General features: G+C 41.5%; 1 protein-coding gene and 1 long non-coding RNA gene across 5 annotated transcripts in view; one reads left to right on the top strand and one right to left on the bottom strand.

The window, feature by feature from the left end:
- Positions 1-27,591, top strand: part of STOX2 (storkhead box 2) — a 201,508-nt gene that overhangs the window by 90,006 nt on the left and 83,911 nt on the right. The window contains exon 1 of one of the 4 annotated variants that reach the window (XM_074992950.1): positions 12,852-13,397. The exons of 1 other annotated variant lie outside the window; for it this stretch is intronic. In XM_074992950.1, coding sequence (XP_074849051.1) covers positions 13,232-13,397 — 166 coding nt within the window. In that variant the 5' untranslated portion in view covers positions 12,852-13,231. Of the gene's footprint in view, positions 1-12,851; positions 13,398-27,591 lie in introns of those variants that run through there. 2 more of the 4 variants (XM_074992952.1, XM_074992951.1) reach the window with 2 other exon arrangements.
- Positions 9,392-16,471, bottom strand: LOC142012541 (uncharacterized). Its single transcript, XR_012645389.1, has 3 exons — positions 16,312-16,471; positions 14,421-14,601; positions 9,392-9,463 (listed from the first exon to the last, which is right to left on the bottom strand). It is a non-coding gene; the product is annotated as an uncharacterized LOC142012541 (long non-coding RNA).

Raw genomic sequence — 27,591 nt, 5'->3', positions numbered from 1 at the left:
GCCAGGTATTCCACCTACCCACCCCCAGCCAGGCACATATCCCTGTTGCACAAACAGCAAGTGGCGGGACGTATGCATAGAGGGGTGGAGGGTGTTGCTCATGTGCAGCTCTAATATGCTGTTTTGCCACCTCACGCTGCCCAGTTCTGCACAAGTGGTGAACGGACAGTATATTGGACACTCTGGCACTATATAATCCATATGCTATATACTTATATGCAAGGACTTTTAAAGTGAGTTTAGTATCTGGTAGTTCAGCAAATGCTTCATGGAGTTTTAGCAGCTTTTGACATTTAGTTCCCTTGGTATGTTTTAAGTTTTAAACTGTCCATCAGACATATTTGTTGGCTCATTTGCAAACGTGCCTCTGGTGTTTTGTTCAGGTCTGTATGTGTGAAAGATGAATACTTTCCTTTGGGGTATAGGAGCTTGGAATTTAGAAATGAATGTGCCAGTGAATGGTGAATTCTGAAATGTACAGGAATTGCCCGCTTGTTATGTGTGTAGCTGCATACATCCTTTTATGTGGAATTTTTTTTTTAAGGGCATAAAAGAAGAAACTCTTGAGTGCCAATTATTTCCTTTAGGGGGAATGGGAAAAACGGCAAAGAGGTTGATGCATAATAGTCTTTGAAAAACAGAGATAATATGTAATGAGTTTTGCTACTAGTAAAGCTTGAGATTTATTTTTATCCTTTTTAACATCCCATACCAGTTGGTTAGGTTATGTCTAATCTATTTTACAGCTGGCTCCTGCATGTCAGTTTATAACTTAAATGTCAATATGCTGAAGATATTTGACACCAGTGGGAAAAAAAGAAAGTTTAGGTCAACATTTTTGGCACATCCTTCACTGTTGTTTATTTTGTGCAACAGTTGATGACTGAACTGTTATAACTGCAGTTTTCTGGGTTTTGATTTTTATTGTACATGAGAGGTTTAATAAATTCTTCGCTGTTTAAAAGTCTGTTCGGTATTCAGGTTTTCTTGGCCACCTTATATTGAAAGGCATAATCCCACATCCTTCCACTCTTGATTCCAATACTTAACTCAATGATAATGAGAGCTAGTAGCCAATACATCAAGAGAAGACTATAACTTGTACAATGTATTCTCTGTGGTGCACGCTATATATTTGAGTAGCCTGGGCTATCCAGATGAGCACTCCCTTATCAATTGTCTTCTGTACAGAGGACGCCATGAAGGCAATCAGGCTGGAATGGCGACACAGGAGGACCTTTCTTCCCTTAGAAAGGGGTAGGAGGAAGGCAGGATTTACTTAAAAGCTCTGCTAGCTAAAATAAATACTGGGCTGCATAACCCAACACACAGAAAAATTAATCTCTGAAATACAACATGTGTGCAGCAGCACTGCATTCCTGTCATCGCATGTTCCCAAAACATAACAGTGAAAGAAATATGATCTTAAGAGGGGGTGTAATTAAGGCAGGATTATTACCACGGCATAATATAACTTGATATCATTCTGGAGCTAGGCTGCAGGATTGCCCTGTGATAAGCTTGAAATATTTTCCTCACTTATATTTGAAAGTTCTTTTCTCATACATTCAGCTCTGGATTCTCTCTCCCTTTCTCTCATAGCATGTGTCTGTTTGCCCAAGAAGAAAGAATCTTTTGAATGAACAAAGCCTTTAAAACTCTTCTTTAGCTGTTAAAGTCATCAGCAGAAGCAGCCTTATTTTGTAATACAGAAAAGCAGTCATGTAGCACTTAAAAATCAGCTGCATCAGACAATGGGACAGAAGTGGGGTAGAGGGGGAAGAAAATTACTTACTGCAAGTGTCTATTAAATACGGTGCCTTGCCCGAGATCACTACGAATATCCAAGATAGGGAAGCCATCTTTGTAATGCGTAAGGTAATTGCTCTCTCTTTTGAGACCAAGCTGCAAAGTGGCGAACTTCAGCGAATAAATTATTCTGTTTGTTTTTACAGTGCTATGTGACTGCCATTTGTTTCGTGAAGATACAGACTAACATGGCTACCTCTCTGTGACTTATTTTGTAATATAGGTTACAAGCCTAAGCAGCCAAATAGTGTGGCATCCCCGTCTTCCTCCTCACCCCTCGCATACGGAATGAATGATGAGTGCTTGTGAAGGTGCTAAATTAATAATGTTAGTGACAGAAAGTCTTAGTGATCTGAAAAGGAGACATGCTACAGCGTACAATGGAAAAAGTTCAGAAAAAGGCACCAAAAATGATTAGGGGTTTGGAATGGCTGCTTTCTGAGAAGAGATTAAGAAGACTGGAACTTTTAGAAAAGAGGAGACATCGGGTATAGCTACATTGGAGGGAAGATTGGTCCTGCTGCGGTCCATCTTCCAGAGTTCAATTTAACAGGCCTAGTGGGGATTTGCTAAATTGCATTTACAGGGTGCCCCCGTGGGCTGTGGTAATCCTGCCCCCTGTTAGGATAAGAGAAGCCAACAGGAGTGCAGGCCTCCCTTAGTGGAGATAGCAAGGAAGCCCAAATTAAGGTATGTTACCGACATAGTTAAGGTAGCTGCAATCGTGTACTTTAAGTTGACCTTCCCCTGTAGTGTAGACTTGCCCGCAGTGGGGATATCATAGAGGTCTATACAATTATGACTGCTATTGAGAAAGTAAATAAGGAAAAGTTATTTACTTATTCCCATAACACAAGAACTAGGGGTCACCAAATGAAATTAATAGGGTAGCAGGTTTTAAACACACAGAAATCACTGGCAGAGCATTGCACCCTGGATGGCTCTGAGAACTGGGTGGGGTGGGTAGGGCTGGCACACTTCAGGCAGCACTTAAGGGCTGGTTACTCCAGCCCCACCCCTTCCACCTGAGGCCACACCCTTCCAAGAGTACAGATCTCTGTATCCCCCAGGGACAGCTTTCTACCCAGACAATTGCAACCTCTTAGCAGACTTTCTAGTTCAATAAAGGACTGCACAAATCCATCTTTAAAGGTTACCTGGGTTAGTTCCCTTTTTTGCTTTATCTGACAAAAGTGGCCCATATAATGCCTCTTTTGTGTGTGCAAAAGCCTGAAAAGTTTTTTTCTTTTTAAATAAACTTTTTTTTTTTTTCCCATAGACCCATAGGGCTGGAAGAGACCTCAGGAGGTCATCAGATCCAACCTCCTGCTCAAAGCAGGACCAATCCTAACTAAATCATCCCAGTCAGGGCTTTGTCAGGCCGGGACTTAAAAACCTCTAGGAAAGGAGATGACACCACCTCTCCAGGTAACTTATTCCACTGCTTCACCACCCTCCCGGTGAAACAGATTTTCCTTATATCCAACCTAGACCTCTCCCACTGCAGCTTGAGATCATTGGTCCTCATTCTGTTATCTGTCACCACTGGAAACAGCCTCTCTCCATCCTTTTCGTAATTCCCCACTTCAGGTAGCTGAAGATTTCTATCAATTCCCCCCTCACTCTTCTCTTCTGTAGACTAAGTAAGCCTAAATCCTTCAACCTCTTCTCATATGTTATGTGCTCCAGACCCCTGATCATTTTTGTTGTCCTCCACTGGACTCTTTCTCCAATGCATCCACATCTTTTTTGTAATGGGGGCCCCAGAATTGGACACGTATTCCAAATGTGGTCTCACCCGTGTCAAAGTGGAATAATCACTTCCCTAGATCTGCTGGCAATGCTCTACTAATGCAGCCCAATATGCCATTAGCCTTCTTGGCTACAAGGGCACCTGTTGACTCATGTCCAGCTTCTCATCCTTCGTAATGCCCAAGTCCTTTTCTGAAGAACTACTGCTTAGCCAGGCAGTCCCAAACCTGTATCAGTGTTTGGGATTCTTAAGTACTAAGTGCAGAGCTGAAATCCAGGTCTTGCTACCTTGTTTTCACTGCCATGCTGAACAACTTGATATCTAAAAGTAGGACTGTAGCATCGCAGTTATAAGAATGCCCCTACTGGATCAAACCACAGGTTCATCTAGCCTAGTGTTCTGTCTTCCAACAGTGGCCAATGCCAGTTACCCCGGAGTGAATGAACAGAACAGGTATTAATCAAATGATCTATCCCATTGCCCCTTCCCAGCTTCTGACAAACAGTAGCTAGGGTCACCATTCCTACCCAGTCTCACCATTGATGGACCTGTCCTCCATGAATGCATCTAATGCTTCTCTGAACCTTGTTATAGTCTTAGCCTTCACAACATCCTCTGGCAAGGAGTTCTGCAGGTTAAAATATGCATTGTATGGAAAAAGTACTTTCTTTTGTTTTAAAATTTGCTGCCTAATTTGGTGACACCTAGTTCTTGTGTTATGAGGAGAAGTAAATAAAATTTCCTTATTCACTTTCTCCCCACCAGTCATGATTTTATTGACCTCTGTGGTCTCTCTACTTGTCATTGCTCTTCTGAGCTGAGCAGTCCTAGTGTTATTAATTTCTCCTCATATGTAGTAGCTCTTCCATATCTCTGATCATCTTTGTTGCCTTTCTCTATACGTTTTCCGGTTCTAATGTATCTTTTGAAAAGGAGCGACCAGACCCATCTGTGTTCAAGTGGTAGGTGTATCAGGGATTTATATAGTGTCATATTTTCTGTTTTATTATCTATTCCTTTCCTAATGGGTCCTCACATTCTATTAGCTTTTTGACTGTTGCTGCACATTGAGTGGATGTTTTCAGAGAATGATCCATAATGACACCAACTAGGGATGTAAAATACCAATTAAGGCAGGGTGTGTGTTGCTGGTGACTGGGGCTCCTCTCCAGTGCCACCTGCCCCCACGCCCTTTGACACTGCAGACATTGTTGCTTTGGCTGCACTAGAGTAACCCCCTCCCCACGCCAGGTGGGGTATGCTCCAACCCTTACCAGTTAACCATTAACCATTTAGGGTGAGGCATACTGGTTAACCTATAACATCCCTAACTCCAACATCTCCCTCGTGTGTAACAGCTAATGTAGACCCCATCATTTTATATGTACACCTGGTGTTATGCTTTCCAATGTGCATTACTTTGCATTTATCAACACTGAATTTCATCTATCATTTTGCTGCTCAGTCACCCAGTTTTATGAGATGCTTTTGTAGTTGTTGGTGATGTCCCAGGCACACTACAATCTGGCATTTTTAATTCTACTAGTTTCTCTCCCTTGTTCTTAGTCCTTGACTATTTTTTTCCCTCTTCTTCTGGTGGTAAACTATGATCTTCTCCTTCCTGCTTTTTTGCCTGTGCTGATTTCTCCATTTTCTCAGTTTGTCCTTGACCCTCTAGCTGTATCCCCACAGCCTTCAGTCTTCTCCTTCGTCTCAGCAGCACCCTGGTGTCTCTCTCGGATGTCTATTTCTTAATGGTGTGTTTGCTTCACGTCCCCTCTCCCAGAGCCTGTTCTCTTCTGGGGCCCACTGTGGGAGAAGTGGTCTGAAGTGTATACATGGCACTGCAGCCTGAGGAGTGTTCCGCCGTCCTTGTGCTGCCTGGTACCTCTGTATTGAGTGAGTCCGACGTCTCTTCTGTTTTCACCAAGATAGAAAACTAGCACTAGCCATGGATTCCTGGTTAGCTCTGGTGTAGTAGCTGCATAGTAGGATAATGCTAGTGTACATACCCCAGCCTGAAATATTTAGGAAATCCCTAGTTTTATAAATACAAGCAAGAGGCCTGTCCCTGGAGACTGAAGCTATTTGTAGTGTTCCAAAACACGTGGTCACCCTGCTTCTACTTGCCTATGTGGTGGTGATTGCCCTCTCTTCTGCAGAACAAACACAATCTCTCATATTCTTGCTTGCTTATTTCTACAGGCTGCTGAAGGATCCTCTTTACATGCTGACGGTATAGAGACCGAAGCTTCAGCATTTTTTGCAGAGAATCAAGCACTCCACCAAACTTGATTCCTGTGATTATGTTGGAAGCTTGTCAATGATCAGACACAGGCAGTGGTAAGAAAGTAAAGATGCTTTAATTTCCTCCTTGTAAGACATCTGAGTCACTATATGAAATAAGCAAGGCAGGTCAGTGAGGTAAAAGCAAATCTTTGAGCATGCAGATCTAGAAATTTTCATGTTAGGATGGAGGTTCATTTTTTCCTGAAAATCGGAGTACATATAGAGTCGTGTCAGTTTAAACCAGTGGTGTCCAAAAGAAATGAAAGTCGCCATAGCCACTCCCTTCTCCCCTCTCCTGAGACGGTCGCTGCTCCCTGTAGTGACAAGCGCACACACCCCCGCAAACTGCTGGAGCTTCACCGTGGCTGGAGCCATACTGCGAGCTGGGCAGGGCCACCGGAGTCGCAGGAGGGGCTGCATCTGCTGCTGCCACGTGCTTGTCCCTCTAAGTGGCAGGGCCAAGTGCGTGGAGCAGGTGGTGGGTGCTGCACGTGTGCAGCTCTGACAAGCCACTTTGCCAAACCGCGGTGTCCAGTTCCCCACCTGTGGCGAACGGAAAGCTGATTGGACACAGTGGGTTTAAACTCTCATTTCATTTAGAATCTGAGGCAATTGACCCATAGCTCTTGAAAGCTAAAATGGCAGCACCCACTAACTCTATTTTAAAGGTCTGGTAGTTTTCTATTTTGCAAATGGTTTTGTTACTCTTTAAATGTAAAAGAGGATTGTAATGTTACTTGAGAACCCACAATTTGCTAACACTTGACATGTCATATCGCATGGGAGAAATCACCTGTTTTGTAAATCAGGGAAAGATTTGGTCAGTGAACTGGAGGTGAGGGACTTTTTGATTTGTAGCCACAGTTTTGAAATTGATTTGTGATTTCATTCTGTTTCCCTAACTGCCTTTTTTTTTGAGTGTGTGTGTGTGTGTGTAATACTGGGTTCTGTGAGAGGATTGGTTATTTAATGTTTGTAAAGGATTTTGGTGATCACAGTGCAATAAAATTCTTAGTAGTAGTTGTGAAGAACTAAAATACATAACTTGTGAAAGCATCTGAAACTTTTTGGCAATTATTGCAAGTTACTAAGCTTTCTTAACTCCCAGTAAACTCAGAAGTACAGGTTGAACCTCTCTAATCTGGAACTCTCTTGTTTGGTAACATCCATAGTCCAGCATGATTTTAGTTAGCCAGATATTGATGTGGCCAAGTTTTCCCATGGTCCCATAAGGTTTGTTTACAGCCACCAGTCCTGGCTCTCAGTGTTCTGTGCTCTTGTTTAGCTGTAATTTACACCTAAATATCTTCAAAAGAGCCCAATAAACAGTGGAGGTGTTGGTAGTGCTGCTAGACAGTATTGACCTCCTGTGGTCCAGCAAATTCTCTCATCTGGCATCGATCAGCTCCTGTGGGTGCTGGATTAGAGGGGTTCAACTTGTAATTTGAGGTACTCAGGACACTTTTTACTTCACAATTAAATAATTAATAAAATAAAAATTGCTTTAGACTGAATCATGGGTATTCTGTGCCATTCTCTTTAAATATGTAGTGCCAGCATGTTTGATGTGGCCATTTGTGTGCAGTCTGCTTCTGGTAATTAAACAAATGGAGGGGAAAATGGATGTTAAGCTTGTAGGTCTCTTCTGCTCAACTCAGCACACTTCAGGATTTTTGTGGCCTATACATTCCTGATTCTGTGTCTCATGTCAATGATGTGTGAAGGATAACCAACCTGCTGAGCCATGCTAAGGGCATCCAGTAGTAATGACCAAGAGCAGCTACTTCACTTGAACCTGGTCAGTTTGTGCTCTCTCTTTGTCTTCCCCCCCTCCCCCACTTTCTCTTTCTCTCTCTCTCTCTCATTTAGATAAAGAAAGCAGCCTACATTTAGAAACCTTGCTCCTCTAGATCTACTAGAGCAAGTCAGCAAAATGCAATTATCCATTAGCCAGGGGCATTTCCCTCACCCCCATTCTTAGCTATGTTGGGCCTGTACAAATTTGGTGGAAGCTCTTTATTCTTCCCCAATGATAACAGCCAAAACTTGGTGTTCAAGTTATACATTAAATTCATTGCAAAAACATCCATTGACTTCAAACATAGGAGGGAACTTGCTCAGGATTCCTTTCTTCAAAAGGAAGAAAGCTTTCAGATATGTCATAAGTCTCTTTCCAGTGTGGGCCTAAAAAGAGACTGAGAGATTAAATGCAAGGGGGAGAAAGGCATAGATGGCCACATTGATAAGGCCCTGCACCCAAGAGATGGCCTCTAAAACATGCTTCAGATCAATATCTGAAAGAGATAGGAGGAGAGGAGTTTGGTGGTAGTTTGTTTAAACAGAAGTCTGACTTCTGACTTTTTTTATTCTGGGACGAATATATTAATTTGCTCTAAACTATATCAGGACAAAAATTTAGCCCCAGGCATCTCTGCAGTGCCCCCAGAGCACTAATTATGGGGCAGAATTCACTAAGCACATTCATTCAGAAGAGAAGAAATGATTTTATATTACACCACATAAAATGCATATTACTATGAGAGTTTCCTGTATCTGCTGTATATTGGACTTACCAGCAAATTAAATGGTCAGGTTACCAAGTAATGGAAGGAAATAGTGAGAGAGAGGCATCGGACACCAACAGGCGCTGAGCCCGTAGTGGTGGATGATGATGATGATTACCAAGTAAGATATGTGTACTATTTAAAGTAAACAAAAGTAAAATTAAATTAATCACTGTCCATGTGCTTCTCAGGCTATTAGAAAATGTTTAAATACTTTACGTATCAGTGGCATGAGCACATGCAGCTTTATGTTCAATGTAACTATTCTTTATATCCCCACTCTTGCAGGCTAAAATTCAGCTTAGTAATTTTCAGTAGGGAATAATTATTTTGGAAGCCAGTATCATAATCACTGCTTGTATGATGCCATTTGTCAATCTGTTGTTTTTCTTCTTCACTTTGTCTTATTTCTTGACCTTGTTTCCCTCCCACTCCCCATCATTTGTTTTACTTGTATTTGTTTCATCTGTCCAGCCATTCTTTTGTTTTTAGAAACAGTAGCAGAGCAGCTTGGTTCTCATGTGCACAACTGCACTATTATGTAGCCATAATAAAACTGACTGGCATCTAAGGCTGTGTCTAGGCTGGGAAAAAGGTTGAGTTTGTCAGGGATAGGTGATGTAATCTGACTATCTATGACCTAAACTTAACATTTTTACTGTTATAGATTCAGAACACTTTTAGCTCTTTTTTACAGCCTAGGAATTTTGGCTCAGACTGGATCTGGTTCTGCACAAGGAAAAGTGACTCAGTTTTTAGGTTACACTTAGCTTGTGTTAACTAATTCCAGCCATAACTCAGTCACTATTCTTTGTCTGTACAAAGCTAAAGAGTTCTGAGGAAAGCTCTAATATGGCTTCTGTTTTGGTGCTGGAAACACTGGCCAACCAAATCATCATATAGTTGCAAGGGATGAAACACAGACTAGTTAGCAAATTGTGTACTTTTTTTTTTTTTTTTTTAAAAAGTAATTCAAGTGAAGTTTTTAAGATGGCGTTCTCGGTCGTATTTTTCTTGATCTTCATTTTCACGTTGCCTTCACTTCTACCTGTATTTGTTAGGAAATAAAAGTGAATAGTGAAGAATCCCTCTGCTTCATTTTCAAAGCTATATGTGCAGTTTTAATCATGTAATTCCTATTTGTGTATGTAGAGGACAAACAAACCACAAATAATTCTTTGTTTTGTCCAGGTAAGGAAAGTGAGGCAATGACTTTCCCAAAGCAACACAGGTCAGCAGTGAGAGTATCTCCTGTATTTACTGACTCTCATTGCTTAACTTATTCTTCAAGCCTTTAGAATTTTAATACTATTAAAATGTTTGCAGTTCCTTTCAAAGTTCCAGGCCTATAATTATCTATCCTTTGAAAATGTGAAAGAAGGTTTAGAAAGAGAGAGTAATTTGTAGTAAAGAATAGTGACAGAGAGAGTTTGTTAGTCTTTAAAGTGCTACTTGACTGCTTTTTTTGTTGATAGAATACAGACTAACATGGCTACCACCTAATAAGTTATTTTATTAGTCTTGAAAGTGCTGTTTGACTGCTTTTTTGTTTTTATAGTAAAGTAGTAAGTTTAAAGCTGTTATAATAAGTTCAGTTTGCTTTACCTAACGTTTCAGAATGCTGTATTATACAAGTAAAATTCACATTACGGTGTAGATTCTTCACATTATTACAAATTATAAAAGCCTCACTAAGGAGAAATTCTGTGTATAATATAATTTTAGAAGTCTATAAATTCAAACTTCCGTGAAGCTGTGAAGCCTAGATATTTCTTCCAGGTGGCATCTGGAATTCAGATAACTGGAACTTCTTTGTTGGGTTGACTACTATGTAATCTATAGAATAGAAAGCTACTGGATCATTTCCTGCTTCTTTGATACCTTGTTTTAATTGTTAATGTATATCACTTTTTTACATTAGTGGAAGCAGCCCTGCATATAGGGAGAGGAGAGGAGTATTATTGGTAGTCAATCTGTGTCACAGTGTAGTTCTTCATCAAGGCTGGGAAGCAGCTTTGTCCTGACCTACAAAGATGCAGTGGGGGGAAATTTAGGGGGGACAAAAACAAAACAAACAAACTTAGTCTGTAGTAGGTGTGGTGGGGGAAAGGGATGTTTGTGTGCGTCTCTGGGATGTGTGTGTGTGTGTGTAGTGGTGATGGGTTAACCTTTTGGTTTCTTGCAAAAAAGAAACATCTGAATTCAATTTATTTGAATTGTTTATAGAAGTTCATTTAAAAAATAAACGTGGAACAACCCAACAGTGCATAAACATATACAGGTTGGACTGCTCTGGTCCAGCAATGTCTATAATCTGGCATAACATGTATCTTGGATGTGGCCAAGTTTCCCATGATCCAATAAAGTTTGTTTATAGACACCAGGCCTGGCTGTCAGTGTTCTGTGCTCTTATTTAGTTCGAATTTACTCCTAAATGTCTAAGAGCCCAGTAAGCAGCAGGAGTGTTGGCAATGCTGCTAGACAATATTGACTTCCTGTTGTCTGGCAAATTCTCTTGCTTGGCCCTGGTGAGGTCCTGAGGATGCTGGACTAGAGAGGTTCAACCTGCATCTGAAACTGGGCTATTCCATGTAATAGAGAGGGGTATGGCATGACCCAGTGACTGGAAGCTGAATCTAGAAAAATTCAGACTAGTAATGTGGTATAACTTTTTAAAACAAGGAAGGCAATTAACCACTGGAACAATTTACCAAGGGTGGTGGTGAATTCTCTCTGATATTTACAGGGTTAAAGCAAGATTAAGTGTTTTTCTTAAGATTTGCTCTGGGAAGTTCTGTGACCTATGTTATACAGGTCATACTAGAGAGTTACAGTGGCCTGTGCTGGCCTCACAGTCTAGAAGGAGTCATAACTGTGTGAGGATAATAAACAAACAATAAATAAATAATGTTGTTAGTCTTTAAAGTGCTACAGGACTGCTTTTCTGTTTTGTGAAGGTACAGACTAACACAGCTATCCCCTCTCTGGGTGAGGAGTTTAAAGGAGTGAAGCACTGTGGAAATGCTAATTACTGTTAAATTTTATAACACCCTTAAAATCTTTTTTAATCAGAGTGAAGTTTAACTGAACTTACTAATACTGAGAATAATCACTAAAAAGTGGGCACTGCAGAAGATCACAGCACTCCCTCAGCTGAGTTTTAACTCTTAAATAGCAGCAACTCTGGTGTTTGAGGACTTGTTTTGTATCTGTTTTGTCTTTCTGCTTCCCATTGGGTGCTGCTTTGTCCTATTATGGTTGGCTGTGGGACTAGAAACAGCTGCATTAAGCCTTGATTTTAAAGAGGTTGCAGGCCTTTCCTGCTATTTAGCCAGTTGGTAAGAGTTAACGACTAGAGAAGAGAGAGCAAAATAGCTGTTTCCATTATAGTTTCAAGACAGCTTGATTCCTGTGTGGTGGAATGCGTTTGCTTTGCAGCTGTCGAAGGAGCTGATCCTTGCCATCCTCATTTTGACTTGCAATCCATTGGGTATGTGCAGGCAGAGAAGTTCTGCAGCAAATTTTCTTTCCAAAAAAAAGATTTTATTTCCCCCTTCTTGGGGGAGGCGGGAGAGGGAGCGGGGTTGCACTATCCTAAAAACACACAGCTATGTAGGTAAATATATGCAAGCTGATTATAGGCTGGGGCACAAGCCAAGTTTTGAGTGAGCCCAAGGGTGTTTCACATTAAAATGTGAAACCCTGACAGGATCAGTGCATCTAGCTTAAGACAGCTTCTTGATTAGCATGAGACTGGGTGGCTGCCTTGTTTCCTGCCCTTCAATAGCTATTCACTCTTTTCAAAGGCAGAGAACTGTTCAGTGGAGGAGCTGTGGCAACTTAAGCAGACTACATACAGCGTGAAAACTCACTGAAAACAAATGTTGGGATTTTTTGCAGCCTAGCCTCCCAAGCCTGCGGGAGCTAATGCATTAGAGAAGAATATACATATATCCATTAGAACAAATAACCACACACACTAAAGGAGCAACTGACAATCTGCTGAAGTAGGGCAAAAGAGAGGAGCCTCAGCCATTATGGTCATCTGTCTTTCCGGGATTCTGCAAGAATACAGTTGCTTGTGGCTTGTAGGCACTAAGTGCTAGATGTGCATGTCTCTCATTCACACATCCAGTGTGTATGGATAGCAGCTAACAGGAGGATGGATGGAATGATTACTGCAGCAATGGCTTAGGCTGCTTCCATTGTTTCCTGGCTTGGATGCTGATCAGAGAAGAAAAATGACTTTTGCTGTTTATGAAAGTGTTGTCATTCTAGTCCTGTGCTATTGGAGATTTGACACAGCTTCCTACAGTTCCAGGGTGCGCCGTGTTTCGGGTCCAAACCACAGGCAGCAGGGCTTTTCCTAAATTGTTGGGGTCTTTTTTTGTTCTGGCTCACACTGGGCTAAGCACTCCTATGCTGAATCGAGCTATTGTTTGGGATCCTGGAGCTTTTCATTCTGCAATCCTCTACCCCTTCGCCCCCCAACCCCCCTTGCCTGAGAAGCCACATAATGTGCCTTTCCTTCACATGAATCTGGAAGCTATAAGCTGGACTGATTGCAAATGAAGTGTAATGCATTGTGGGACGTGTGTAAAATTGGATCATTGGAGGGGGGGAGGGCAAGGGGGAGAGAGCGAGAGAGAGAAGGAGCAGACCTGCAGTTTGCTTCATAGAAGAGGTAGTGGCAAAATGTTTGCAGAGTCTACCCAAGCTGTGCCCATAGTAGACAAATGAAGCGAAGCGTCGCAAGCACGTCGTGAGGCCTGACATGCCATTGCTGCAGGAGGATTAGATTGCAGGTAGCCTCAAAATGAAGAAGACACGGAGTACAACCTTACGGCGAGCCTGGCCTAGTTCGGATTTCTCTGACCGGGCCTCAGAGCGCGTGAGGTCCCGCAGTGAAAAGGACTACCGACTGCACAAACACTTCCCACCAGCTTTTATTGCCCAGGCATCACGGGGCTACATGACATCAGGTTTGTAATGGCATTTTTGTGTTTATTGCAAGGCTTAATGATGGGTGTTTGTTTGGCTCGCTAATACTGTGGTGATAGGTAAAAGGGTATCCTATGTCTGATAGAGTAAGTTGTTATGAATAATGCAAAAAAAAAAAAAAAAAAAAAAAAAAAAAGGCATCCACCATTTTGTACCTCAGCAAGATTCACAGCAGGGCCCTTTCAATATGGTGTTTAAAATCTATTAGTAAAAAATAAATGAAAGGAAGTAATATTCATATTTCTGTTTTCACCTGAGGAAAGATAAAAAATGACTTGGGTGTGGTGATCAGAGCAACCTCTTTGCTTCTGTGCTTTATGAATAAGTATGTGCTCAATAATTGCTTACTAACCAAACATTCCCTTTCCATCCAGTTTAGTACAATTGTCTCAATGGGGACATATCTTGTGTTTTCTAAAGAAGTGTCACCTGTAATTCTGAATGGACCAGGGCAAGAGTCAAGGTTGCCAGGTTTCGGAAGCATAATGCTATACAGAGAGTTGTATCTGTAGGGAAATGAATATAAAATGCAGTGTCCATGTGTAAACTGTGTGTGTGTGTGTGTGTGTGTGTGTGTGTTTACGTTTATCATTTTAAACGGAGGCTGTATGGAAATAATGGACCTTGCATCCAAACGTTTGTGCATGGCAGTAAAGCACAAAAATGTAAAAACAGAGAGAGGCAAAAATTAGGAGAACGGTTTACTCAATTTAGCTTTTTGAAATGTGCCTTATCTGCCATGCAATTCAGAAGAATGATAAACACAAGAAGAATACTTAGGAGAATGTTGGGGGGGAGTCAGAGAGAGAGAGAAGAATTCTGGAAACCTTTGTTGTTCTGCTGCTTGGTTATTGGGATGATCAAACAGAACATTCATTGCTATGATGTCAAATACCAATTTATCATGACGACACGTTTTTCCTTTAAGGCTTAATTTAGGTTGAGTAGGCAGATTCCTTTAAAGGGGGAAAAACAGGGGAGGGAGAGAAAATTAAGGTATTTACCATGCATAGTTGAAAACATTTCCAGTCGCATGTATGCTTGAAAGGTTGAGCCAAAGCTTGTGGTTTTCAGTTGCATTCATACTTCACTGTCGTTCTCCCGAACAAACACGTCTCTTTAGCCAGGAGTAGTTTCTCGTGTTTTAAAAATGTCTCATGATGTTTTGTTTACTAACCCCCAAACCTAAAGGAAATAACGTGCATTGTATTGCAAATCTGCCTAATAGGCAGTGCCCTACTTAAGGATATTGTTCTGTTTTGGCAATAATGTCTTTTTGATTTTCTCTTCTTATGGCTCATGGTTTGTGAAAATGACAAGTATAACTTAAACAGCTGAAGAAAGCTACTCATGTTTTTTTGGGTGGTGATGATGCAGCAGATTTAGGAAAGAATTTGAAAGCAGATCCAGCATGTTCTTCCAAAATCTAAATAGTTATTCTTTACGGACTTTTCTGATACTTTTGGTTCAAAACGTACTATGTCAGTTTTATCTTGGACAATACTTCTAAACTTCTCTTTTAAAACGGAAACCAGTTCTGATGCAGAAAAACTTTCTGTAGTATTCCTGAAGGGTTGGGGTCTTGGTGGTGGTGGGTAGTGGTTGGCGGGTAGGGGGAAAGTTATTCAACATGTGAGGAAAAATTCAGCTTAATTCTTCCTGGGAACAGTCTGAATTCACAAAAGCATTATTTTGACAGAGTTGGTATGATAAAATTTGAGTCCTCCCTAGGATCAGATGTGTAGTTATCTGCATTTTAGAGTTGTGTGTCTCTGTGTGTGAGATGGGGGCAGAAGGCTAACATCGTTATATTATAAATGTTATAAAATGATCCCCAAAAGGGATGTTACAGCTGTGAACATACAGGAGACCAATTTTTAATGTTAAAGCATGCCAATGGAGAAAGAAAAGTAAGTGTCATGTCTAGTATAAGTGATCTACTAAAGTTATTCTAGGCATAACAAAATGGAAATGAGAATCGGAAAGATGTTTGTTTTTTTAAATTAACCCAGAATTTTAGCTGCATATATAATTGAGGCCTTTTTTATCAGTTGCTTTTTTCTGTTTTAAAAACCAGTCCCATCCAATGCCTTTCCAAATACTAGGTTTGCAGGCAATGGTACTACATCTAAGCACCCCTCACTATTTAAACTAATCTCTCTTCCGCATGGGAAATCCATAGGAAGTCGTCTTGCTTAAAAGTTGTGACAATGACTACAAATACAACATTTTGGATAACAAAGAGTATACAGGAGAGAGTGCCTGGATTTCAAACTTCTGCATTTTGTTTGTCCAGTCATTTAAGCTAATCACCATTACTACTGTTGTGGTTCTTTTTAATTAAATGCTGCATTGTTTGGCTGTGGGAGAGGGGAAAGAGAAGTGAAGCTTATATTCTGGGTTGATTGCTTTAGATGGGGGATATAAAGTAGAGAGAGGCAAAAGGAGGCACTTAATATGGCTCTAAAAATCTTAAATGCTGTAAATGTAACTCTGAATTGTTTGTGGAAAATCCAATATCTGCACATTATTCCTATAAAACAGTGCAAAAATATTAGGTGGTGCTATAAAGAGCCATGTATTAAAAGTAGGGCTTTGGAAAAAAAAAGCAGCCTCTAAATGGCATCTAGTTTATTATTAAAGCACAAGTGCACACTCCTCATTAGAGATGTGATGGTGCACCATTATTATTGAGTAAGAACCAATTTTGCAATTTAATTTATAGTAAGAAGCATTGATTTTTAGTATTAGCCTTTCCAGTAACTTCAGGGCGAACTGCCCGTTAGCTATGGCAGTTGTTGCAAATACGGATGAAATTTATGTGGTGCAGCCCACAAAGAAATGACAGATCAATGGAGAGTGAAATTAAAATATATAAGTATAGAAAAATCTCACCTTTTACCGTTGAATAATCTTAGTGCTGATTGACTAATCTGATGTAATCCAGAGTTTCTTCATGCCTCCTAGCAACCACCAGGTTCAAAGGCCATGCAGTGTGTTCATTGTTTATGTTGAATATTAATTTCTTAGCAGACTAAGGGGGGGAAAAAAACTTTTCCAGTCTGAAAAAGAAAATGATGACAATAGAGGCGTTTGACTTTTAGGAGAGAGTTTGATCAAATTGGTACACACATCCCCAAAAAGGGTTGTTGTTTATTTTTTTAAATGCTTTGATAGGTTCTTTATTTTCCCTCAGATTAAGTAATAAAGTGCTATAAAACCCCAAGCAGACTGAAAGTCACTTAAACTCAGGAAGGGGGACTCTGAAAAACCACAGAGGATCATAGATATTATTCTTCAAGTATTAGGAGCATTTTTTAAAGAAAGAGGTTGTTAGGTTTTGTTTAATTGGGAGAGATGATCCATGTGCTGTGGTCTACATAGCTATTAAATTGTGCCACTAAAGTTGGATTGCTCTGTCTTTTATGTTATAAATGAATACCATTTCAACTGTCTTTGTACTGTTTTTAATTAAAGCTGTTGAGGTTCCAGGTAACTTACTAATTTTGAGGTTGGAAAAAGAACTATCCCCTTTCACCCTAAAGAAACAGTCTAATATAAACAGCATGAGAGCATGTCTGAAGGACTTTAAATGAGTACCTTCTGGAACTACAGAGCGGTTACTTTCTGAGAGATTTGCAGTTAGTTCTGAGCTGAGAACTTAACGATAACAGCACAGTGGATGAAATTTAGCTGTGGTGAAAGCAGTTGGCATTCAGTTACAAAAAAGTTTTATTAGGAGAAAAAAAAGGCAAAAAATTAGTTTTTGCCTACTATGAACTTCATTCTGAAGGAAAAAGCTTGCTGTTCTCTCTACATCTTTTGAGGGATTAAATTTGAACACAAAGCATAGTACTGGCTCTTCAGCTTCATTTAACAGAGGAAGCCTGAGAGCTCTTTGAGAGAATCATAGAGCTTTTCTTCAGCTTGACCATTCCAGATTAATAAAAGGAGATGTCCATGAAAGCTTTGTGGTCAAAAGAATACACAAGTTACCATAATTGAGGAACTGCAACAATAGAGATTGGGGGCTCATTAGGTCTTTCCCTTCAATTGATTTGAAGAATCGTGTGCTGGCCTGAAAGTTGCTATATTGTAACTGTTCGTGAAATAAACAGCATTACATTATCTGCTTTGTCTCAGCTCAAAACTGAGACACTTTCCAGCCCACCTACTGAATACTGATGCAGTGTACAAATTTCTGTGAATTCTGAAATTATCTAGGTTGAGTCCATTAATGGACTAATAAAAGTCTTGAACCTGTTAGTCTTATGGTTGCAGAGCCAGCTGCACCCCTGACCTCATCTGTGGTTTCTCCAGCTTCCAAACAGCAAGCTGCTTGGCCTCTAAAAGTTTCTCCTCTGCTGCTAAATTGATGAATCCAGTCTGGATAGGGCTCAGTTACTCCATTGTTCACTGCCTATACTCCTGTCTCTCTGTTCCCCATTTCCCTCTGAAAGTGGTTGTCAAAGCTCCTGGCCCTACCTTAGACGACTTGCCTCCGTTTTGTGGTAGGTGAACCTGGCAGTGATTTGATCTACCAGCCATCAGCTTATCTCATCTATTGCAGACACCATAAGCTTGATCTCTGAGCTTGCTCCCATCCGTGTTGGTACTCCACCAAGAAGAGAGGAGTAGCCAGCATAGACAGAAGAGCAGCTCCTGGTGACCTTTTCACACACAAGACACTGGGGTAGGTGTGCCAACTTTAGCTATGCAAAACTGAAGTAGCTGGATAGGACAGGCAGGGTAATTTTAGACATGGCCTAAGAGCTGAAACTAGGGATCTGGGTTGCTGTTGTATCTGTGGTGCTTGATGCGGTTTCCATTATATACAGGGTTTACATTGCAGTTCGTTGCTCTCAGCATCCCCACTCTAAAATAGTTCCAGCACTCCTTGCCTGACCCATCCATTTTGTCCTCTTGGGAATCCACCTGCCCTGCAAGTGAACTGGGACGCTCTAGTCGGTATTGGTCTGGTACCCGTTCTGCCTCTGGTCAGCTTCACACAACAGAGGCACTTGCTTTGAATCTATCAGTTCTTTAGAGAAGATTTCTTTCTTCGTATACCTCCACGAGCTAATCTTTCATTCTTTTTTCTTATGTATCGTTTCCTAGTTTCTTCCTGAAAAGAGCGCACATTTTTTTTCTGTTGCTTTTTCCTTCTATGATGCCTGATTTTATTGCTGTGCTCACTTACTGGAAATTCTTAATTGGCACCATACTGCAACAATAAACTGCTGTGTTATTGTGTACATCAGGCACCTTCTTGGTCTCTCTGGCTGCATCTACACTATGTGATAAATTCGAATTTAATTCAGTTACCTCAATTTTACCATGTGATTGTCTTCACTGTAAAAACCATTAGCTCAATTTTAGGTGCACTAATCTTGATGTTACAAAACCGCATTTACATGATGGGTATACCGTCAAGCTCAAATTCAGAAGGTCAATTCAAGGCAAGTGTGGGAGTTCCATGTCTTAAAAGCAAAATAATTAGCCTCCAGAGGTGTCCTGTATGTAACCTATAATGCCCCATCAGTGCTCCGTTCTGGCTGCTGCTCTCCAGTAACAGGAAGAGTGAGAGTTTCCAAGCAGGAGCAGCGAACCTTTGGCAGTGGGCTCATGTTAGTATGAGAGCCTGAGAAATGGCTTCTTTCTTTCTATGCTGTTAGAGCTGTGAGCGCATCTACCCATTCACATAGCCCCTGCAGGGAGTTCACCGATCTGCCTGTACACTTGCTGTTTTTTTTCTGCGCAGCCTGGCGCCAGCCCCCACCCTCCCGTATCACGTGTCAACAGGACTGTGGTGGGAGTCATGCTTGCATAACATGTCGAGAAACTTCTTCTCAGCGGCTTACATTTGTGTATGAACCCCCTTCCTGGCACCACACAGTCTGGGTCTTTCCTGCACTGAGCCACATCTCATGGGTAGCCCCCAACCCAACCCAATAAAAGGCCAGTTGAGAGCACAATCATTGCACCCATGTGGGTAATATACGTACAACGTGTCGGGAAACCAAAAATTCTTTCTTCCTACACTTTTCTGTCCTCTATCTTCCCACTGTCAAATACAGTCCGGGCCCCTGTCGTGTTTTCAGGGATCACATGCATGCACTGATCAGACACTGTCAGTGGCCAGTTGAGAACACAATTGTTGCACCCGTGTGTGCAATGGAATGGAACGGGAAACCAAAAATTCTTTCTTCCTAGACTTTTCTGTCATCTTTCTTCTCGTTTTACAAAACAGTTCGGGTCCATGCTTTATTTTCAGGGATCACATTCACTGATGGGAGATGGGATATTCACTGAATGGCCAGTTGAGAACACAGTCATTGCATGAAAGCCTTATAAAGAACTACAAAAAGATCTCAGCAAACTGAGTGATTGGGCAGCAAAATGGCAAATAACATTTAATGTGGGTAAGTGTAAGGTGATGCATGTTGGAAGAAATAACCCAAATTACACGTACTGCATGATGGGGTCAAATTTAGCTACGACAGATCAGGAAAGGGATCTTGGAGTTATAGTGGATAGTTCTCTGAAGACATCCACGCAGTGTGCAGCGGCAGTTAGTAAGGCAAATACGATGTTAGGAATTATTAAAAAAGGGATCGATAATAAGACAAAAGATATCATACTTCCCCTATATAAAACTATGGTACGCCCACATCTCGAGTACTGCATGCAGATGTGGTCTCCTCACCTCAAAAAAGATATATTGGCATTAGAAAAGGTTCAGAAAAGGGCGACTAAGATGATTAGGGGCTTGGAACGGGTCCCATATGGGGAGAGGCTAGAGAGACTGGGACTTTTCAGTTTGGAAAAAAGGCGATTGAGGGGCGATATGATAGAGGTATATAAAATCATGAATGGTGTGGAGAAAGTGAATATAGAAAAATTATTTACCTTTTCCCATAATACAAGAACTAGGGGACACCAAATGAAATTGATGGGTAGTAGGTTCAAAACTAATAAAAGGAAATTTTTCTTCACACAGCGCACAGTCAACCTGTGGAACTCCTTGCCCGAGGAGGCTGTGAAGGCCAGGACTCTATTAGGGTTTAAAAAAGAGCTTGATAAATTTTTGCAGGTTAGGTCCATAAATGGCTATTAGCCAGGGATAAAGTATGGTGCCCTAGCCTTCAGAACAAGGGCAGGAGATGGATGGCAGGAGATAAATCACTTGATCATTGTCTTCTGTTCTCCTTCTCTGGGGCACCTGGCATTGGCCACCGTCGGCAGATGGGATGCTGGGCTCGATGGACCTTTGGTCTGACCCAGTATGGCCGTTCTTATGTTATGTTCTTATGTTCTTAATGCACTCGAGCGCCAAATACCCTTTCCAATACCAACATAATGAACAGGGAAACCAAAAATTCTTTCTTTCCGCACATTTCTATCTTTTTTTTCTTCTCACTTTCAAATAGAGTCCTGGCCCCTGTATTACTTTGAGGGATCACTTATGTGCAATAATGGGAGGTGGGACACTCAGCGGATGGCCGGTTAGGAATACAGTTGCCACACCCTCTGTTGGCGTTACAATGTGGGGTGAAACTAAAAATTATTTTTTCCTGCACTTTTCTATCCTCTTTCTTCTCACTTTGAAAAACAGGCCAGGCTCCTGCATTATTTGTAGGGATCACATGCAGGCAGTGATGGGAGGTAGGATACTCAGTGGGTGGCCAGTTGAAAAAACAGTTGTTGCACAGAAGTCTTACAATGCATGGGAAACCCAAAGACTCTCCCCAGCACCAATACAGTGAACGGGGAAACCAAAAATTCTTCTTTCTTACATTTTCCTATCCTCTTCCTTCTCAGTTTAAAAAACAGGCCAGGCCCCTGCATTCATTTCAGGGATCACATGCACATAATGATGGGAAGTGGGACAAGTGGATGGCAATGTGATGTGGGGGGAAACCAACAATTTTCTTTTAATTTTGTGGGGGGTCTGCATTATTTCCAGGGCTCAACGTATTTTCAGGGATCAGGATAAGAAAGTGGAAAGTGCAAAGGGGGAAGATGACGTCAAGACCAGCGAGCATACCCAGAATGCTATGGGGATGAGGGAACTGTGGGATAGCTTCCCACAACGCATTACTGCAGCAGTCAACATTAGCCAATGTGTGTGTGGCAGCAATGACTTGACTTTGTGGGAAGCACGGTGGAAGTGAGGATGGTCAATGTCAAACTTATAAATTCCAGAATTAGAAAATCGATATGAATAAATTTGAATTTATCTCTTAGTGTAGACGCAGCCTCTGAGTGCATTCTCGCAGGTCTCAGGCCTTCCCCTTTGGTAGGGTGAAATCTCCACATTTTAGACCAGGTCCTAAACAGTAGCACTCAGAGCATCAGCTATGCCTGCTCAACATGTCTTACCAGATTTGGGTATCTGTGGCTCTTCCCTGCAGAAGCTTGTGATGGTTTGTGAATACTGTGACCAAAGTGGTGTTTAAAATTATGCTTTGTTTGTGTGGTTAAGATTAAAGTATTTTGAAACAACAAATGGTCTACATGCAGGCCTGTTCTGGGAGAGGCCTGGGCCGATGTGTCTAAGCCAGACCTATAACCTCTGGGAGTCAGGGTCTTAATGTGTTGTCCTTAACTCTCTTTGCCCCAATCCTTCAGGACCTTCTTTAAATCCAGCCATAATTCCCACTCTCCCAGCTCATATTCTCCAAAACAACTTTAATGAGCGCCACAGGGGGTCAGAGCCAGTGCTGGTGGGCCCAAAGCCAGGACATCCAAATTAATGGTGCTTGCATTGTCTTTGAAGTATTCACTGGGAAGTGTATATCTGTTTCCATACCACTCCCAGGTGCATTTCCTCTCAGTCCTGCTATTAAATTAATTCAGCGTATGCAGATAGAAATATCATAATAACCTAGTCAAGATACAGACCATTATCCCCCTGCCAAGAATCAGACAAAAATATGAAACATGCAGTATGCATAAATTATTGCAGGCAGTTCCAAATAAATAACAGAAGCTACGCTCTGCCTTCATAGTAAAGATTTTTCTCTTTAATGCCCCTTAAATCTGTGAAATTGATTCGGTAAACCTGGGCAAGGTGGGCCATTGTGATGATCTGGAATTTACTATAAACCACATCTTTGCAAAATGTGTGTCATGGTGAGAGGGGAGTGGGAGGAAGGAGAGGTTTGAGGACTCTCCATTAGTCTTGGTCCAGCCTAGTGCCCTGGTTAATTGCCACCACAAATGAAAATTAATTTGTGTGCACTCCTTTAGAAATCATAGGGTGTCAGAGGAAAGATTAAACTACCTTCTGCAAAATTCTGTGTATGGTTGTAATACTGGGACACCAGCTTAAAATAAAATTAAAAAGAAAACCTGGAATTTTGCTAAGAGTATCGTGGCATTCTTCCAAATCCAAAGGGTTTTTTTTGTAGTTTTCTGGGAAGTTTCTGTACAATGGCACTGATGAGTTGCAGGTTTCCACAGTCTGTGAAAATTTGCAGTTTACCTCTACTTATTGCACGCCAGGTATTGCAATAGCCTCATACTAAAGTCTGGGACACAGTGGCCTACTCCATGGTTGAAGGACGCTATTTAAGTATAGTTGCAACCTGAGTTCCAATGAACTAGCATGCTTTGGGTAGCTGCAAGAGGCCAAGCAATGATAAAATCATGTTGAGAAACTGGTCTAGTTTAGGACATGTGTGGGGCAAAGACATAAAATGAATGCTCACCGGGAAGAATAATGTGCCTGGAATTTAAAATCACATGGGATTGTTTTTTTCCCCTTAAAGGACATTCTACATAAAACTTGGGAACTGATCATTCTACATTGCTAATTACAATGGTTTCAAAATAATCAGTTGAGTATCGTCAGCTTTGGGTGAAGGGGGGGGCGGGGTATATTTGCATCTAGAAATAAAGGATGGCCCATTGGTGAGAAGCGCTTTACATGAAAGTAACTTGCTGAATTTATGAAACAAAAAAGCAGTCACGTAGCACTTTAAAGACTAACAAAATAATTTAAAGTGCTACCTGACTCTTTTTTTGTTTTGTGAAGGTACAGAGTAACATGGCTACCTCTCTGTCACTATTTGCTGAGTTCAGTTTCCTAAAAAAACTGCATATATGGTATGGAAAATTGGATCTCCAAAAATCTCACCTTGTAGAAGTGAGTGTTTTTATACAGAGAGATGAGAGGGTGGAAAAGCAGGGTTACATGGAGGCTTTTTAGAGCTACAGTGTCACTGTGTTCCTCCGTACATTATCCTGCAGAAATTTTTGGTGGCTTTTTGCTGCCTGAGGACAAAGTAACGTTCTGAGACAGCAACTGCATCTACCCTTTTAAAAGATCTCTCGAGCTATCAGTAGTCACCACTTGAGGGGGATGAGGCCTTGCCCAACTTTCCACAACACTCACTTCCGGAGGTCTAGTCATTTAGGAATACTAACACTTTGCCATACAGTGTATTCTGTGCATAAGCACTAGGGTTTTGGTGCTCCTACAGTGGAACATGGGGAAAGTGAGAAAAGGGCTTCTTGTGATTATCCTCTTCCCCCGATTCTGAGGACCTCTTGTAAGAGGCATGATAGTCCAGTGGATCGGGCAGAGGATTAAAAGTCAGGAGATGGGGATTCTATTCCATCTGTTCCGCTGGCTGGTTTTGTTGCTGGGAGGGGGAGTACCTATCTGTTTCTCTTCCCAAGGCTTTTGGTTTGTCCATTTAAAGCAGTGGTTCTTAACTTTTATTGCAGCCTGCACCCTTTTGGTTCTCAAAATATGTTCTTGCACTCCTTATCAAAAATCGGGTATGTTCTTGTACCCCTTACCAAAAATCAAAAATGGACATGGGGCGGGGGGGCTATACACTTTTACATGCATACTAAAGATATGTAAAATAGTTTTATTGCTCACCACAAAAAATTGTATAGTAGGCATACAGAAACACAGGTACTACTCAGACATGATGTGGAATTTTGCTGTGGAAGTAAACTGTAACCAATGTGCTAACAGTTAGCAGCCAACTGAATTCAAACAAAATTTTGTTTGTATATTACAGTAATAGTTAAATGCATAATGTTAATAAATGCATAGGTGTGATGAAACAAAGTACTTGTACTTATGCGCCTGTGCTTAATTTGTGTTTTTGATGAGTTACCTTCTAAAAAAACCTGGCATGTCTCACACCCCCAGAAAAGGCATCACACCCCAGGTTAACAAACATTGATTTAAAGTATTTTTTTGCTGCAAGAGCTCACGTTATGTGCTTATACAGTGCCTCCCACAAAGGGGCCATGATCTCAGCTGGGACCTTTAGGTGATATCGTAATACAAATAATGATGAGCAGCTGGAAGATGTTCCTTAGCAAGCAGAGAGAAATCGAGGTTCTGAAAATAGAATTCTTCAAACCAGCTTTTGGATTCTGTGGCACGCATTAAAATATTTCCATCTCCCCTTCATGCTAGCTGAAAAAGAATCCCACTTGTTCATAATACCAGTAGTAAATGATGTGGAATGACTGTTAAGTACTGTTATCGCTTTTACCATGTCAACCAACTCTTCACAAACCAAAAATAGCTCTATTTTTCATCGAATTGTAGAAGATGTGATTCCAGTAATTTGAAAAGAGTGAGGACAGGCTCCTGTTAATTCAGCAGGAAACATTAACTTCTGGGAATAGTTGCAATTTCATACCTTAGTTTAAATTTCAGTTTGCGGTTCTGATTTTCAAAGAGCACCAAATAAATAGATCTTGATAGTGTAATAGCTAGATGAGACAGGATTTCAAGGTTCAGAATAAGAATGTTTGTATAGAGAACTAACTGTAATTTCTTATTTCTGGAGGGGTTCCCTCCTGCTCTTTTGGAGAATAGGATTATAATTCAAGATTATCTAGAGAAACTTTCAGAAATGATCCAGTAATGTCTGATGTGATCTAGACAATTTGTTTCAGAAGTTATTTGAAATCGGATTAAATTCAATGAAGGCAAATACAAAGTACGCAAATTAAGAAGGAACAATCAGTTCCAGGCGTACAAATTAGGAAGTGACTGCCTATGAAGCAGTACTGCAGAAAGGGATCTGGGGCTCGTAATGGAGCATAAACCAAATACAGAAATACAGTAAACACTGTTTTAACTGATATTTAAATAACGGGACTTCTCAATTGACTGTCATGTGTGAGTGGCCGGCGGCTCCTCCGCTCTCCTGCCCGGTGCCCACCGCCCAGAGCAGGTCATTGCATGGCACAGTGTCCCACCCAGAGAGGCGTACGCTGCAGCCATGCACTAACCATTCAGAGATGCTGCCCACATGGTTTCCCACCCGGAACGGCTCACAGCGCATCCATGTGCGAGCTGCCCAGAGTGGACCCCTGTTCAGCACCTTGTCCAGAGCTTGTTGGAATATCTGCCAATCTCCCCATCCCAGGGGTGAGGGGTATGAAAGAGTTTAGTGAGGGAGTGATAGCTCAGTGGTCTGAACATTGGCCTGCTAAACCCAGGGTTGTGGTTTCAATCCTTGAGAAGGCCATTGAGGGATCTGAGGCAAATAGATTAAAAAAATCTGGCAGGGATCATGACAGGTCCTGCTGAGAGGGCAGGGAACTGGACTCGATGACCTCTGAAGGTCCCTTCCAGTTCTATGAGGTAGGTGTATCTCCATATATACTGTGTGAGTCTACAGCGTAAATAATGCTGTTGCAAGAAAAAACCCGAACATCATTCTGGGATGTATCAGGAGGAGTGTTGTAAGACATGAGAAATAATTCTTCCAATCCATACTAATTAGGGCTGAACTAGAGTATTGTGTCCAGTCTGGGTGCTACATATCAGGAAGGCTGTGGACAAATTGGAAAGAGTGCAGAGAAGAGCAATAAAAATGCTTAAAGGTCTAGAAAACATGACCTTTGAGGGAAGATTGGAAAAAAAATTGGGTTTGTTTTCTCTGGAAAAGAGAAGATTGAGAGGGGACACAACAGTTTTTGAAGTGCATAAAATGTTGTTTCAACAAATTGGAAGACAAAATTGTTCTCATTAATCTGTGAGGATACAACAAGAAACAATGGTCTTAATTTGCAAAAGGGCTGTTTAGTTTGGGTATTAGGAAAAAAGTCCAGTCAGGATGGTTAATCACTGGAATAGAGAGGGTGTGACATCTCCATGACCGGAGATTTTTTTTAAGATCAGGTTAGACAAATCCCTGCCAAGGATGGGCTCTAAAAATACTTAGTTGCCATGAGTGTAAAGAACTGGACTAGATGATAACCTCCTGAGGTCCCTTTCAGTCCTATGTGTCTATATGTGACAATCTGGAATGAATTAGCATGCCAATTTGAAATGGATTAAATATTTCTAATTTACTCCATGTGGACACTTTTTTTTATTCTGGAATAAAAGTGCTTTATTCCAGATTTGCTCTATTTCCCTCATATGACCTTGACTCATACATCAAGAGAACACCAGTATAACTGTCAGTGGAACTAACATCTTTTGAAGCACACCTCCTTCTGACATACTTGAACATGGTAAGTGAGGGAAGTGCAGTTACCAATTTGACTGAGACACTGAAGGTGAAGCAATTTGTGACTCTTCTTGATAGCTCTTCCTGAAAGGTATGTTCCTCAAGGCAGTTCTTCCTGTTGGTCATGAAGCAGCTAGTACGCAGGGTAAATCCCACCCATGGTAAGGGACACTAAGGGCAAGGATGATAGTAATCTAAATTTCTTATAGATACTGTCCTATCACTGCTCCTCCCTGGAGGGGGTTCCTCAGTGAAGGGGCTGGGTGGGATAGCATGCTGGGTGTGGGGGTGAGGAGGTTCCTCATGGCATGAGGTTTTCTGACAGGGTGGGGCAGGAGTCAGGTTGGGAGGGGAGATGAGGGGGCTCAGAGAAGGGGGTAGGGGCTCACAAGTCAGGTCAGGGGATTGGGGTGTGGTGGGGATGAGAGTGCAGCAGTTGCACTAGCTGGGCTGCCCGAGCACTGGGTCTAGAGGGAGGTGAGGGCCAAGCTGCTTAGGCTGTCCTAGCCCCAGGGGCTGGAGCCTTGGGACTCTTTGGCTTTGCCTCCCAGTGGCTGTGGTGCTTTTTGGGACTTCACCATCTGGGAGTTGGAGCCACGAGGAGGTGGTTCGGCTTCTGGTGGGGAGGAGAGTGAAAAAGGAGGGAGGGATGGAGGCAGAAGGAGGGAGTGAG

Source organism: Carettochelys insculpta, chromosome 4, assembly GCF_033958435.1.
Source record: "Carettochelys insculpta isolate YL-2023 chromosome 4, ASM3395843v1, whole genome shotgun sequence".
Taxonomy (NCBI): Eukaryota; Metazoa; Chordata; order Testudines; family Carettochelyidae; genus Carettochelys; species Carettochelys insculpta.
This window is presented reverse-complemented; position numbering and strand designations above follow the sequence as displayed.